Source organism: Crinia signifera, chromosome 5, assembly GCF_055691185.1.
Source record: "Crinia signifera chromosome 5, ASM5569118v1, whole genome shotgun sequence".
NCBI classification, from domain to species: Eukaryota; Metazoa; Chordata; class Amphibia; order Anura; family Myobatrachidae; genus Crinia; species Crinia signifera.
The window spans coordinates 193,296,006-193,312,966 of NC_139221.1; the positions used below are offsets into that span (position 1 = coordinate 193,296,006).

At 43.9% G+C, this 16,961-nt stretch overlaps 1 protein-coding gene across 2 annotated transcripts in view; it reads right to left on the bottom strand.

The window, feature by feature from the left end:
* Window positions 1–16,961, bottom strand: part of GALNT12 (polypeptide N-acetylgalactosaminyltransferase 12) — a 170,887-nt gene that overhangs the window by 25,930 nt on the left and 127,996 nt on the right. For both annotated transcript variants that reach the window (XM_083188368.1, XM_083188367.1), the window contains exons 6-7: window positions 12,334–12,510; window positions 11,850–11,981 (exon numbers count right to left, since the gene is read on the bottom strand). In XM_083188368.1, coding sequence (XP_083044494.1) covers window positions 11,850–11,981; window positions 12,334–12,510 — 309 coding nt within the window. The remainder of the gene's footprint in view (window positions 1–11,849; window positions 11,982–12,333; window positions 12,511–16,961) is intronic.

Sequence of the window (16,961 nt, forward strand, 5' to 3'; positions counted from 1 at the left end):
AATACCAACAGCCAAGTCCGTTTGCAGCGATTTAAACAATAAGACACGCCAAATGCATTTCGGACCTTACAGGTCCTTCCTCAGCAGCGTCTGCACTGGTGCCAGTGCTAATTAAAAATCAGGGAACCCAACAAATAGGGGTTCCCCGATTTTTAACAACCAGCCCCAGGCTCCAGGTCCGGGGCTGGTCCGGGGCTGGTTCCCAAAATACGGGGGACAAAATGACTAGGGGTCCCCCGTATTTTAAGAACCAGCCCCAGGCCAAACCAGCTAGATGGGTAATGTCACAGCCGGGGGACTCTTATGATATAAGGTCCCGTGGCCAAAACATTAACCCCCTGACCGGTCAGCCTGGCCAGGGGCCCTGGGGGAGTGGGGACCCCACCCAATGAAGGGGTCCCCCCCCTCCAGGACTTACCTGACCAGGCTGAAGCCTGGTGCTGTCCCCGGTGACCCTGGGCTGTGGTCACCGGGCTGATTAAAGTGTAAAAAAAAGAATAAACTATTGTCTAATACTGGGGAACTATGCGTCCCAGCAAGCCTCCCCCGCAAGCTGGGACTTAGAGAACCACAAGTCCCAGCCTGCGGGGCATTAAAGGGCCCGCTGGCACTTGTAGTTCCACAGTATTAAAAATAGTAAAATAAAACACACTGACACACACTTAAAATAAAACTTTAATACATCCAAAGCCCATACATACATATCCCGTAGGTAGCCCTGGTCCTGATGTCCTGGTCTTCTGGTCCTGTGTCGTCTTCTGGCTCCATGTCGACCATCGCTGTCGCCGTTGCCGTCCGGGTCTAACGAAATCCATGGAGGAAGCTTTGGAAGGAAACCATACTCACCTGTCCCAGGGCGACGTAGTCCAAGGGGGTCTTGAAAAAAAAAAAAACGAGAAGCCGAACCAGACGAACAGCTGAGCCGCACGGTACTCTCTGTACATCGTGCGGCTCCATCCCCGAATGCCGCTATTGGCCGCCTTGCAAGCCTAGCGGCTCCTGATTGGCTGCTAGGCCGCAAGGCAGCCAATAGCGGCATTTGGGGGCGGAGCCGCACGATGTACACAGAGTACCGTGCGGCTCAGCTGTTCGGCTGGTTCGGCTTCTCGTTTGTTTTTTTCCAAGACCCCCTTGGACTACGTCGCCCTGGGACAGGTAAGTATGGTTTCCTTCCACAGCTTCATCCATGGATTTCGTCGGACCCGGACGGCAACGGCGACAGCGACGGTCGACATGGAGCCAGAAGACGACACAGGACCAGGACATCAGGACCAGGGCTACCTACGGGATGAAGATAGGTAAGTATTAGTATGTATGGGCTTTGGATGTATTAAAGTTTTATTTTAAGTGTGTGTCAGTGTGTTTTATTTTACTATTTTTAATACTGTGGTTCTCCAAGTCCCAGCTTGCGGGGGAGGCTTGCTGGGACTCATAGTTCCCTAGTATTAGACAATAGTTTATTCATTTTTTTACACTTTAATCAGCCCGGTGACCACAGCCCAGGGTCACCGGGGACAGCACCAGGCTTCAGCCTGGTCAGGTAAGTCCTGGAGGGGGGGGACCCCTTCATTGGGGGGGTCCCCACTCCCCTAGGGCCCCTGGCCAGGCTGAATGGTCAGGGGGTTAATGTTTTGGCCGCGGGACCTTATATCATAAGTGTCCCCCGGCTGTGACATTACCCTGCTGGCTGGTTTGGCCTGGGGCTGGTTCTTAAAATACGGGGGACCCCTAGTCATTTTGTCCCCCGTATTTTGGGAACCAGCCCCAGACCTGGAGCCTGGGGCTGGTTGTTAAAACTCGGGGAACCCCTATTTGTCGGGTTCCCTGATTTTTAATTACTGGCCCGGCTCTTTCAGCCTGGTGCTGGTTACAGCTGTGGGGGGGACCCCACGCCGTTTTTTTTTTATGTATTTAATTTTTCTATTTTTTTACACTAAAGCCTGCACGGATCTGACTGATCCGTGCAGGCTAAAGCCAAATACGACAGGGAAAGCAAGGTGTATTTTCCTGTCGTATTTGCGTGCCTGTTTTATACCAATTAGCAGCCGTATTATCAATACGGCTGCTTAGTACATCAGGAACCACCATTCTTTTGAATGGTGATTTCTGTCGTATTCTATCGATGGTGTAGACATTCGTATTTGTAAATACAAATACGAATGTCCCATCATTAGGAATACGAATTGTTGTATTTTCGGGATTGTAAATCCCGAAAATACAAATGTGTAAAAAATAGGTGTATTTCTGCCTACGAATAAACCTATTTTTTACGAATCAATTTTGGTAAATTTTCTACATTATTACAAAAATATTTTTTTTAAATTAAAGAGTATATTAGAGCCTAAATCTACCACCGGTTCCCAGTGGTGATATATTTGACAGGTACATACCTACCAACTTTTTATATATATATATATATATATATATATATATATATATATATATATATATATATATATATATATATGTATATATATTTATTGAGAAATTGAAAAAGAATGACATATGGTACATTGAAAACATCACAAGTAATAAATCGAAAAAGATAGAATGGCATATCACGATGTCCCGACAATGGACACATTTACATCTTTACTCTGGGTACATACACTGCATACATTGCCTTTTCTGGAAGAAGAGTGAGTAAGGGGTGTGACAGGTAATGATTTAGAAAGGGGGTTGTGCTCTCTCCAAAGTGGCCAAATTATACCATGTTGTAAGCGCAACCGCTTGTCTAATACGGTATTTTTCCTGAGTTGTGAGATAGAGTATATATAGCAGCCAAGTGTCAAAGAATTTTGACGCCTTAGTTTCTTTATCTAGCATGCACTCTATCCAATCCATCTGGAAAATAAATTTTAATCCCGGGAGCATAAATTGTAATGAAATGGGATCAGAGTGTATCCATTGGGAAAGAATGGTATTTTTGGTGGCCGCTGCAATTTTGGCCAGGAGACCCTTAGTGCCTCGTGTGAGGTATGTGTATGTGTGTCTAGCGCATGAATATTCCACAATGCCCAGGAGGGGGTTATGGTAAAAGTTATCTTCAAGGTATGGTTGATGTATCGTTGGACATCTAGCCAAAAGGCCTGTACTAAATCACATGTCCATAGACAATGAAAAATGTGAAAAATGTCTGCTTCTGGGGACAAGCATTTAAAACAGTTGGAATAGTCAGATATACCCATCAGAAAACGGTGTTTGGGTGTATAGTATGCCCTGTGTAAAATTTTAAATTGCATCTCAGCATAGGATGATAAAACAAGCAGTTTGTTTAATGATATTGTGGCTTTGATGATGGATGTAATTGGGATATCTGGGAAAGCCGTATTCCAATGAGTCAGTCCCTTTTTGACCTTAGAAAGGTCCAGAGTGGTGCGAATATGGCTATATAACAGAGAGGTAGGTGTTTGTCCACCCTTTCTATATACAATCATAAGATCAAAATCTCTATCAGATCCTTCTTTATATAGTTTAGGTATGATTTTTGTCAAGTAGCTCCTGACCTGAAAATAAGCAAATAGAGGGAACTGAATAAGAGGAAAACGTTCTTTTAATTGCGAAAAGGTAAGAGGTTTGGAATAATCCTCATCTAAGAACTGGAATATTGATCTAAGGCCCTGGAGATGCCAAGTAGAGAATATCCTAACAACTTTTTTTTTTTTTTAAACTGTCCCACGGTGGAGGGCAGTTGGATGCCCTCAGACTCTCGCTGCTCTGGTTAGCAGAGCAGCGGTGAATAGAATATATAGAGTATTTATGGCAGACAGAAGATCTGGGGGCATGCCAGCAGCTCATAGAGCACTGGCCATGCCCCCACAGTGATGGCACACTTGAAGGCCCCTTTTGCCTAGACCACATCACCATTTCGGGAGCCGAGTTTAAATTGCCATCACTATACAGCATTGCTTTAGTATAGGTTGAGTATCTCTCATCCAAATATACATTATCCAAATTATTCTGAAAATCATAGTCTCCAGAATGTACTTTTTTTGCTAAAACCCTACTGGGTACATCTATAACTGGGGAATTAATGTAACTGGCACTAAATATGTGCAAGAAAATTATTACTTGCCATTTAAAGTCAGTGCCTGAGATAGTACAAAAACTTTGTTATACCCCTTTTACACCAAAAATCCCGGATCCGACCCAGCATTTGGAACACGGATCGGATTTGTACCATTTACATTACATATTTGCGTTGCCTACCCGCACTGTAGACAGAGGAGGTGCTTGGAGATAACGGGACCGCGATCACCCCCGCCAGGACCACCAATTGCCGCGCAAGCCCCCGCATCCATTCACCTCCTCACTGCCGCCGCTGCTATCTGCAGAGTACAGCAGCGGAGGCTGTGTGTGCCCCCCCCCATCCAACCTGTGGACCCTCACTGATGTAAACAGGAGCGGGTCGGATAACCCGGCGTACCCGTTTACACTGCCCTCTACCCAGGTCCTAGCCATGTTCAACCCAGGTCATTACCTGGGTCCTGTGTTTCAATCCTGTGTAAAGGGACACGGGTGGACCCATTTACACCTCTGCTGACCCGGGTTTTTGCGGCGGTGTAAAAGGAGTATGTGTTCCTTCCTCTTCACTTCTTTTGCAGGGTGCCGCACCCTACCCATTTTTAAAACCTTTTTGCCCCGTGTGCCCTTACGCTGCCCCCAACAGCACTAACTAGCCGCTAAGAACTTTTGTGTGTGCCATCATGTGTAATGAGCATTATGGTGTGTGGTATAATTTGTAAGAGGTATTACAGTGTTTGCCATAATGTGTAATTGTCATTACGACAGAGTGTGTAATGGACATAGCAGAGTATAACAATAATGGGCGTAATCCTAGTGCAGTGTGAATTTTTATATATATGTTTTATTCTTTTGTTTGTTTCTAATGTAAATTTCTAACATAAAATGTGCCTGCCCGATTGAAAAAACTGTCCTGCCCGGTGGTCAGCTCCCTGCACTAAACAAAGCTACAGTGAACACTGTTTCATGTTTTAAATCCTTGTTTCATGCGCAAATAAAATATATGTGTTTATACAACATAAATACGATACCTTATTGAAATATAAAAATATTCCAACACACAGAATAAGCCATTATCCAAAATGCTTCGGGTACTGAGCATTTTAGATAAGGGATATGTTCATGTACAGGTGCTTAGAGCAGTTTACAGTGATTCTGGTCTGCCACCAAAATTCTACATTTTAAATTCTAATATAGGACCATAATAAAAGATATACACTTGTGCTCATAAATTTACATACCCTAGCAGAATTTGTTATTTTCTGGCCATTTGTCAGAGAATATGAATGATAACTCACAAACTTTTCTTTCACTCATGGTTAGTGGTTGGGTGAAGCCATTTATTGTCAACCAACTGTGTTTACTCTTTTTAAATCATAATGATGACAGAAACTACCCAAGTTACCCTGATCAAAAGTTTACATTTTTTTTGGGCCTGATAACATGCACACAAGTTGACACAAACGGGTTAATAAAGGCTCCTGAAGGTAACCATCCTCACCTTGCAATCAGTGTGTGTGTGTATAAAAGGTCAGCAAGTTTCTGGTCTCCTGAAAGACCCTTGCATCTTTCATCCAGTGCTGCACTGACGTGTCTGGATTCTGAGTCATGTGGAAAGCAAAAGCATTGTCAGAGGATCTGCGAGAAAAGGTAATTGAACTGTATAAAACAGGAAAGGGATATAAAAAAATATCCAAGCAATTGAGAATGCCAATCAGCAGTGTTCAAACTCTAATTAAGAAAGAGGGATTCTGTGGAAACCAAATCACGTTCAGGTAGACCAACAAAAATATAATCCACAACTGCCAGGAAAATTGTTCGAGATGCAAAGAAAAATCCACAAATAGGGGGAAATTTACTAAAGGAAATTTGTAAAAAAAACAGGTGTATTTGTATCCAGAAATACACTTATTTTTGACATTTAGGGGGAAATTTACCAATATGAAAAACCTAGTTTTTCGTATTGGTATTTTCCCTACGACTGCATACAACTGTTTAAGTCGTATGCAAAGTATACGACTGCTTTGTAACCCTCCGATGGTGTAATGATTCGTATTAGCGGCCGTATATACGGCCGCTAATACAAATTATTTCTAGCAGTCTGCACGGATCAGTCAGATCCGTGCAGGCTGCAAGGTGTAAAAAAAAATAGAAAAAATAAATAAATAAAAAAAAAAACGGCGTGGGGTCCCCCCCACAGCCGAAACCAGCACCAGGCTGAAGGAGCCGGGGCCGGTAATTAAAAATCAGGGAACCCGACAAATAGGGGTTCCCCGATTTTTAACAACCAGCCCCAGGCTCCAGGTCCGGGGCTGGTTCCCAAAATACGGGGGACAAAATGAGTAGGGGTCCCCCGTATTTTAAGAACCAGCCCCAGGCACAACCAGCCGGCAGGGTAATGTCACAGCCGGGGGACACTTATAATATAAGGTCCCGCGGCCAAAACATTCTCCCTACCGACCAGTCAGCCTGGCCAGGGGCCCTGGGGGAGTGGGGACCCCCCCAATGAAGGGGTCCCCCCCCTCCAGGACTTACCTGACCAGGCTGAAGCCTGGTGCTGTCCTCGATGCCCCTGGGCGGTGGGCATCGAGCTGATAAATGGTGTAAAAAAAAGATGAACCTATTGTTTTTTACTGTGGCACTACAAGTGCCAGCAAGCCTCCCCAGCAAGCTGGGACTTGGAGAACCACAAGTCCCAGCCTGCTGGGCATTAAAGGGCCCGCTGGCACTTGTAGTTCTACAGTTAAAAAAATAGTGCACAAAACACACTGACACACTTTTAAAATAAAACTTTATTACACACAAAGCCCACACATACTAATACTTACCTATCTTCTTTCCATAGGTCGCCCTGGTCCTGTGTCGGCGTCTTCTGGTCCTGTGTCGTCTTCTTCCTCCATGTCGACCGTCGCTGTCGCCGTCCGGATCCGACGAAATCCATTTGGGAAGCTGTGGAAGGAAACCATACTCACCTGTCCCAGCGCGACGTAGTCCAGGTAAGGGTCTTTGCAAAAAAAACAAACCGACACCCCGAAACCAGACCGGACTGACGGAGACGCACGGTGTTTACATCGTGCGGCTCCGCCTCCCGAATGCCGCTATTGGCCGCCTTGCGGCCTAGCGGCCAATCAGGAGCCGCTAGGCCGCAAGGCGGCCAATAGCGGCATTCGGGAGGCGGAGCCGCACGATGTAAACAAACACACGTGCGTCTCCGTCAGTCCGGTCTGGTTTCGGGGTGTCGGTTTGTTTTTTTGCAAAGACCCTTACCTGGACTACGTCGCGCTGGGACAGGTGAGTATGGTTTCCTTCCACAGCTTCCCAAATGGATTTCGTCGGATCCGGACGGCGACAGCGACGGTCGACATGGAGGAAGAAGACGACACAGGACCAGAAGACGCCGACACAGGACCAGGGCGACCTATGGGAAGAAGATAGGTAAGTATTAGTATGTGTGGGCTTTGTGTGTAATAAAGTTTTATTTTAAAAGTGTGTCAGTGTGTTTTGTGCACTATTTTTTTAACTGTAGAACTACAAGTGCCAGCGGGCCCTTTAATGCCCAGCAGGCTGGGACTTGTGGTTCTCCAAGTCCCAGCTTGCTGGGGAGGCTTGCTGGCACTTGTAGTGCCACAGTAAAAAACAATAGGTTCATCTTTTTTTTACACCATTTATCAGCTCGATGCCCACCGCCCAGGGGCATCGAGGACAGCACCAGGCTTCAGCCTGGTCAGGTAAGTCCTGGAGGGGGGGGACCCCTTCATTGGGGGGGTCCCCACTCCCCCAGGGCCCCTGGCCAGGCTGACTGGTCGGTAGGGAGAATGTTTTGGCCGCGGGACCTTATATTATAAGTGTCCCCCGGCTGTGACATTACCCTGCCGGCTGGTTGTGCCTGGGGCTGGTTCTTAAAATACGGGGGACCCCTACTCATTTTGTCCCCCGTATTTTGGGAACCAGCCCCGGACCTGAAGCCTGGGGCTGGTTGTTAAAAATCGGGGAACCCCTATTTGTCGGGTTCCCTGATTTTTAATTACCGGCCCCGGCTCCTTCAGCCTGGTGCTGGTTTCGGCTGTGGGGGGGACCCCACGCCGTTTTTTTTTTTATTTATTTATTTTTCTATTTTTTTTACACTGTAGCCTGCACGGATCTGACTGATCCGTGCAGGCTAAAACGCAAATAGAACAGGAAAATGGTGTTCTATTTTCCTGTCGTATTTGCGTGGGTGTTTCACACCACTAAGCAGCCGTATTGTCAGTACGGCTGCTTAGTAAATCAGAAACCACCATTCTTTTGAATGGTGATTTCTGTCGTATCCTATCGATGGTGTAGGGCATTCGTATTTGTAACTACAAATACGAATGTTCCATCTTTAGGACTACGAATTGTTGTATTTTTGGGATTGTAAATCCCGAAAATACAAATTCGTAAAAAAAAGGTGTATTTCTCCCTACGAATACACCTTTTTTCTATGAATCCATTTTGGTAAATGTCCCCCTTACTATCCCGAAAATACGGCAATTCGTATTCGTATTGATGTGCTATCAATACGGGATGCTTTGTGGCATTTGCGTAGTAATGGCTTTCTTCTGGCGACTCGACCGTGCAGCCCATTTTTCTTCAAATGCTTCCTTATTGTGCATCTTGAAACAACCACACCACTTTTTTTCAGAGAGCCCTATATTTCAGCTGAAGTTAAGGGGAAAATTTACTAAAGGAAATTTGTAAAAAATAGGTGTATTTGTATCCAGAAATACACTTATTTTTGGCACTTACTATCTCGAAAATACGGCAATTCGTATTCGTATTGATAGCACATCAATACGAATACGAATTGCCGTATTTTCGGGATAGTAAATGTCAAAAATAAGTGTATTTCTGGATACAAATACACCTGTTTTTTTTACAAATTTCCTTTAGTAAATTTCCCCCTATTTGTGGATTTTTCTTTGCATCTCGAACAATTTTCCTGGCAGTTGTGGATTATATTTTTGTTGGTCTACCTGAACGTGATTTGGTTTCCACAGAATCCCTCTTTCTTAATTAGAGTTTGAACACTGCTGATTGGCATTCTCAATTGCTTGGATATTTTTTTATATCCCTTTCCTGTTTTATACAGTTCAATTACCTTTTCTCGCAGATCCTCTGACAATGCTTTTGCTTTCCACATGACTCAGAATCCAGACACGTCAGTGCAGCACTGGATGAAAGATGCAAGGGTCTTTCAGGAGACCAGAAACTCGCTGACCTTTTATACACACACACACTGATTGCAAGGTGAGGATGGTTACCTTCAGGAGCCATTTAAACCCGTTTGTGTCAACTTGTGTGCATGTTATCAGGCCCAAAAAAATGTAAACTTTTGATCAGGGTAACTTGTGTAGTTTCTGTTGTCATTATGATTAAAAAGAGTAAACACAGTTGGTTGTCAATAAATGGCTTCACCCAACCACTAACCATGAGTGAAAGAAAAGTTTGTGAGTTATCATTCATATTCTCTGACGACTGGCCAGAAAATCACAAATTCTGCTAGGATATGTAAACTTATGAGCACAACTGTACTATAACTATTATTAGCGTCCCTGCTCCCGACAGTTCAACTAATTTAATAAACAATTTTAATTAAATTCATTCATTTCATAAAAGCTGCTTACATCAAAAGCATGTTTAAAATATAATACACTGTTGTAGGTGGTGTGTTTAGAAGTAGTATTACAGTACTTACATTAAGCAGGACTATTTGCTAGATTTAGCCACAGTAGTGCAGACAGATTGTCTTTTTTCAATCAAGATTTTTCAATGAAAAATAAGGGAGCAATGATACGATGCCCCAGCTCCCACCATTCTATCAGCCTGTTGTGACAACTGCCCTTAAGGTAGAGAGAAGACCTGTCTAGCAGAAGCAAGAAAGTAGTATAAAGAGAGCAGGTGACACACGTTTCAGGAAAAGAAGACGTTAAAGGAGATTGGGAGTGCTGAAAACTGCAACATGTAGCTGTTAACTACAAACTACATTTGTGATTTGCATTTAAAATAAAAGATTACAGAAAATTGCACGGTATATCACTAATCAGAATCTTAATCTGAATCAGTTTATTGCCTGGTGTATCAATACAAGATGCATAATACACAGAAATTTGGGTACTTGTTTCCTAGCACGGCCACTATCGTGGGCATTGCGGGTAATTTTTAATGGTCTGCGATGCGACCGACGCGATGCCCGCGATTTCCCATTGAAATGCATTGAAAAAGTCAAAATTGCGTCGGTCGCATCGCATGCGGCCAAAAAAAGCATGCGATGGTACCGACGCGATGCCCACGATTTCCCATAGGGAACAATGTAAAGTGCCTCAATTTACCCAAATCAACATAGGGAACAATGTTAAATGGGCCAGAGAGCCCAAAAAACCCCCCTGACCAGTGAAATGGCCCCCCAAAAATAGTTAACGCCACCCCACGATCAACGTGAACCCGAAGCGTGGCGTGCGCAGCGAGCCCGCGAGGGGCGGCGGTACGCGTCCTCCGACCTTTTCATACCACCACTATCCACGTCGGCGTGGAGTTGAGAATAGATAGTGTGGCGAGCGCAGCGAGCCACCGAGCCCCGCGAGGGGACGCGGATACCTGTGAAGCCCGCGAAGGGACGCGTTTACCTGTGAGGGTATCCGCGTCCCCGCGCGGGTCTCGCTGTGCTCGCCACGCTTCGGGCTCGGTGGCTCGCTGCGCTCGCCACACTATCTATTCTCAACTCCACGCCGAAGTGGATAGTGGGGGTATGAAAAGGTCAGAGGACGCGTACCACCGCCCATCGCGGGCTCGCCACGCTTCGGGTTCACGTTGATCGTGGGGTGGCGTTAACTATTTTTGGGGGGACATTTCACTGGTCAGGGGGGTTTTTTGGGCTCTCTGGCCCATTTAACATTGTTCCCTATGTTGATTTGGGTAAATTGAGGCATTTTACATTGTTCCCTATGGGAAATCACGGGCATCGCGTCGGTCGCATCGCATGCGATTTTTTAGCCCGCATGCGATGCGACCGACGCGATTTTTTTACCTGCGATGCCCCAGATCAAGATCGTTGTGGCCGTGCTAGGAAACAAGTACCGAAATTTGTTTCCGATAGCTACCGCTCGCAGTGAAAATACACTACATTACATTAGAACACACAATAAGGCCATATGCAACATGTCCAACATGACATAGGGAGGGGACATGACAGATAGTTGACTATGTGGTCGGGGATGTGTGAGTGTCAAGGTTAGCTATCACTGGTACAGTATATGTGTGTATGAATATGAATGTATGCATTTTCCACTGGGTTCCATATGGTAACCAAGCAGTCAGGATGCCGGTGGTCAACAGAGATTCCGTATGTACCCCAAACTTCTCCCCCTACTACCCCCTAATCCTGCCAGGTGATCACAGTTTATGTATTCGCGCACAGATACATTTCACCAAAGATTGCGTTTTGCTATTTTTGGACAAAATGCTTATGGGTCTGAATCAGGCTCAGTGTTCCATACCGATACGGTGTCCAGCCGCCTCTGTATCCACAGGCTCCTAAAAAGCCTGGGTCAGATAATAAGTACTCCCATTTTATGCTACAATCCAATATTCAACTATATTATCATATCTCATTAGTTATCCAGTCAGACTCCTATGGTGTTCAACTAGGCTAACCGTTAATTCTGTAGGTAGACGGAAATGAAGTTGTCAAGCTGAAAGCTAATGTACTTACAACTCGACAAAAACTATTATGACATCTGTGCTAAATGTGTAATATGAACAGGGCTTAAACCCATGAAAGCCAATTCGGTAGTATATTGTGAACCTACCATGCCAAAGCGGCCAGGCTGGTCCTCAGGGACATGGAGCTCGGGGAAAACATTCTCTAAAAACCATTTGAAGGATTTACACTGCAATCTCTCCCTTAGCTGTCTTCTCTCTGTCACATCTCCATATGGCTCCTAGAAGATACACATACAGGCAAATCACTAATTAAGAGTTACTATTTGCATATAAGAAAAATCAGGTGCAACCATCATACATATTAAACAGACAGGAATGAATAGTAAATACACAATGGTATTATATCCTCTGCACAGTGCTCAATGTACTTGCATTCACAAATGCCAACTCTGTACAGATCATTATTGCCACTATACAAAAGATATTTGAAAAAACGACATGTACACAGAAAAGATCTTTTCAAGTACTTACTGGTATAATGAATTGGATACTACAGCATATATAAGGCATTTGATAACTGGCATCATAATCTTTACTATTATAACTTTATTCTGATATACAGTATCTTACTAATCGAGCATGTGGGTTTCGATGGTAGTAAAGCTCTTTATAGCCATCCATCCAAACTTCTGCTGCACGCACACTGTTTGCCAAAGCTTTACTCCGAGAGTAAGGCGCTTGCTTTGGAAAGACATGTCCCACATGGGAACAAGGGTGAACTTCAAGGGTTCCGCCACATTGCCAGATCTGCAATAAACACAACAAGCAAGTAAAACTTAAACATACTAAAAAGAGGGAAATTAAATAAATCACTGTTTGTTGAAATTTTTCCAGGTACTTTAGGTACTTGTGTACTAGCACGGCACCCACGATATTTGGTCACACGACATATAATCCCATCGCATCGCATGCCATACACCTGATGCACTGCAATGCGATTTAAAATTGTATAAGCCCCCTATACAATGTTTAATTGTATAAGCACCCTAATGGGGCTTACAATGTTAAATGCACCCCCACTATGAACGTGAACCCGAAGCGTGGCAAACGGCGGCGGTACACGTCCTATGACCTTTTCATACCCCCACTATCCACGTCGACGTAGAGTTGATTTTATATAGTGTGGCAAGCGCAGCGAGCCACGGAGCCCGAAGCGTGGCGAGGGCCGTGAGCCCCGCAAAGGGACGTGTATTACTTTACATTGATTCCGCTGCGCTTGCCACACTATATAAAATCAACTCCACGCCGATGTGGATAGTGGGGGTATGAAAAGGTCGTAGGACGCGTACCGCCGCCGCTCGCCACGCTTCTGGTTCACGTTCATAGTGGGGGTGGCGTGGGGGTGCATTTAACATTGTAAGCCCCCATTAGGGTGCTTATACAATTTTAAATCACATACCATTGTATATGTGATACAATGGCATACAATTCAATGGTATACAATTTAAAATTGTATAACATCGGCTGCCATCGCATCGCATACCATCGCATGCCTTATGGTATGCGATGGGCGCCGTGCTAGTACACGTACTTTATTTTGTGCACTGTGATTAAATCAATAAATAATGTTTTTCAATAAAAAAAAAAGGCAAGGGGGTATTTTACTTAATACAAAACCCAGCATGTTTAGTACTTAAATAAAAAAAAACCTTTAAAATCTGCAGCAAAAACACTGGTTGTATATTTTCACCAATCCCAATTCATTAAACTTTTCAGTGTCTTGATATCTAACTAATTTCCAAATATTGCTCAGTAATCTATACAGAATTCTTTGACTTAAAAAGCAAGAATATCCCAGGGGTAATCCGCAGTATTTGCGGGGGGGGGGGTTCCAGATTTTATTTCTATAGGGAGACTATCCACTCCATAGAAGACAATCATAATTTGAGTTTTAAACTAGCAGATAAGGGGGTGTGGTACGGGACTCCGACAGTCGGGATCCCGGCAGTCATTATCCTGACGTCGGGATCCCGACTGGCCGGAGGCAGACAGCATGGCGAGCGCAAAAATGCCCCTTGCGGGCACGGTGACTCGCTACTCGAGCCACCTATTCTATCGACCCCCACGAGGGAAAAAGCGGGTGGCCTTCGGGCACCCGGCTGTCGGCGTTTTGACAGTCGGGATCCCGACATCGGGTAAACGACTGTTGGGATCCCGACTGTCGGGAACCCGTCCGGCACCCCACATAAGGGGGGGGGGTATGGTTTACAAAATAAACTAGTTAGTAAGAACGAATATGAGTGTAGAGTTAATTTATATCCTTCGGTAACGATGTTTTATTTCCTACCGATTCATAAGAGATTTTTGAAACCTTCCGGCAGGCCTAATGTGACTGGGATAGGATCAGCAACATCCTTCTTATCTGAGTTCATAGATTTACATATATGTAAATGTTTCTGCATTAGATTCTTATTTAAGAGATTCAACCGAAGTCTTTAGAGAGAATTTTGAGTGGAGAGAGGATTATGGCCCTTATTCTGATCGGTGCGGCCGGATCAGATTATGCGGCCAGGACCGTGCGTGCGAAACCCCACCTTCCATATGGATCGCCAACTCCGTCCGTACGCGGTAAGAAGCTGGCCGAACGGACCGCACGTGTATTTTTCACGGAATACGCCTCCTCCATCTCAGGGAACCTCCCTCATCATTCGATGGTCGCAGACAATCGAATGCAGGACCGAGTGCTCCACCAGCTCCCGCAACCTCAGACCACACGGACATTTTTCCGTGCAAAAGCAGGGATCTGGGCGGGCAGCTGACATCCGGCGATGTTATATGTCCGCCCCCTACACGTGCGTCACGGCTGCATTACCATACGTACTCCCAGCGTTTGCATGGGAACGCCCATGAAACGCGGGGCGTATGCATATGGTAATGAGCCCAAAAAGCCCTTCTCGCCCCTCTCCACCCCCTGTTCGGAGTGTTCACATTTCATGCGGGATTTAGCCGTACGCCCCGCTCGCACATGCGCAGAGACGCCTCTGCACATGCGCAGACACAAAACATCGGCGGCACGAACGCACGCGGATATTACCGCACCGATCAGAATAAGGGCCTATATATGGTGCTCCATAGATGTGGAGGCACTGTATACCTCGATCCCACATGAGGGGGGTCTTACTGCCATTAAATATTTTCTTATGAAAGATGCATCTATATAGAGAATTTTTATTGATTGTTTGAAAGTAGTTATGGAAAACAATTTTATTTTTCAAGGGGAATTTTTTCTTCAGCAATGTGGTATGGCAATGGGGACCCAATATGCCCCGAGCCTAGCCAACCTATTTTTAGGGGAATGGGAGGAGAACAATTATGAGATTAACATCAAATTTGAAGATAATATAAAATACTTTAAGAGATACATAGATGACCTCTTGGTGTGGCAGGGTGACGGGACTTCGTTTGAAACTTTTTTGCTTAATATGAACTGTTATAATTTAAGTTTTACATATGTCAGTAGTAAGGAGAAAATTACATTTATGTATCTGGTACATGATTCTAATAACTGGTTGAGTAAGGGTGCTATTGACCACCTATACACATATAAAAAAACGGATAGTGATAGTTACGTACAATATGAGAGTTGCCATTTTAAAAAATGGATAACAAATATACCATACTCTCAGATTTTAAGAATAAGGAAAAACTGTAATTCACATGACAAATTTAATGAACAATCTGATATTTTCAGTTCCAGATTCATAAAGAAAGGATATCCTGTCAATTTAGTCGATAGATATAGGACTAAGGCAAAGTGTGTGAATAAACAAGATTTCCTAAAGTATAGGAAAAAACTAGATTAGAGGATAAGGTTTTTGTTCCGTTTGTGACCAAGTTCAATATTGATGGCAATGAAATTAAGACAATTCTCGGCAAACACTGGGGGATTCTTAAGTTAGATCCCTTAATTAGGGCTGTAATACTTGATAAGACCACAAATTGTTTTTAAAAGGGCTAATGCACTAAAATCAATACTTGCACCTAGCAAACTTAAATCTATCAAATTGGTTAACATCTACAGTAGCAAGGTTTTTTTTATCTTGCAATAAATGCAAGATTTGCAAATATGCCAGTTAATACAGAACTAAGATTCAGAATAACATCAGTATGAAGACTTGGAATATGAAGAGCAAAATGTCTTGTACTGTATATCTAATAATGTTATTTATCTACTGGAGTGTAGCTGTGGAAATCCTTATGTTGGAAAGACAAAACGCTTGTTAAAAATTTGTATATTAGAGCATACATGTAACATTCGTAATAATATGACCAAACGCATTGGACGTGGCCAATACAGAAGACATACTGACGTCATCATCTACCCAGCTGATTGGGACTAGCCGCAGCACTGATTGTGTTCTGCTAGAGGTGAATGCAGGCTTGAGGCTGACTACACGAGTATGTGAGTACGCTATGTGAGTACGCTGCAGACTCATGCTCTTCTGGGTTAACCGACGCGGGCAAGCTGTTTTAATGAAACCTTACTGTATGTGAGCATTTATTATTGGTAAAGAATTGTTTTTCATTTGGCTCTTGGAGCTCGTTCTCTTTATTCTTTCAAGCACTTGGAATTGGACCTTGGTATGGTCCTGGACAAAAGCAGCACACTGCAAGGAATTTCATTTATTCACTACACCTGAGGACTTTGCGCCGTGGTATAGTATGCAAATATATATATATCTGATGAAAACTGCTGCCAGTTGAAACGGCTGTCAGGTGAACAGCTGTCTGTTGTGCAATAAACCACGTTTTTTCTTTCACTTCATATCCGTGTGCTGGTTCCAATCCTTTCCTGTAAGAGTGGGTAAGTGCTTATATATATATATATATATGACTCATGTACATATGTTATCTGTGACAACAAGATCTACTACAATAAAATAAGAAATTGGACTTATCGTCTCCTCTTGCTTCACTTGACAGCGGATCATACACTGTATGGACATTTAGGCGCCACTCCACAATTGTGTTGTATACTATCTGTTTTGGTCCCTTAACCCTCGGGGGACACTGTGGTGAGGCAGCCAATATTATTTGATTATTTTATTTGATAATAATTGACCTACAATTTCAGCGCGTTGTGGATTATTGGGTTATATATATATATATATATATATATATATATATATATATATATAGATAGATAGTACAATCGTAAGTTGGCGCCCCTTGTGTCGATCTTTACAATTAGAATAATC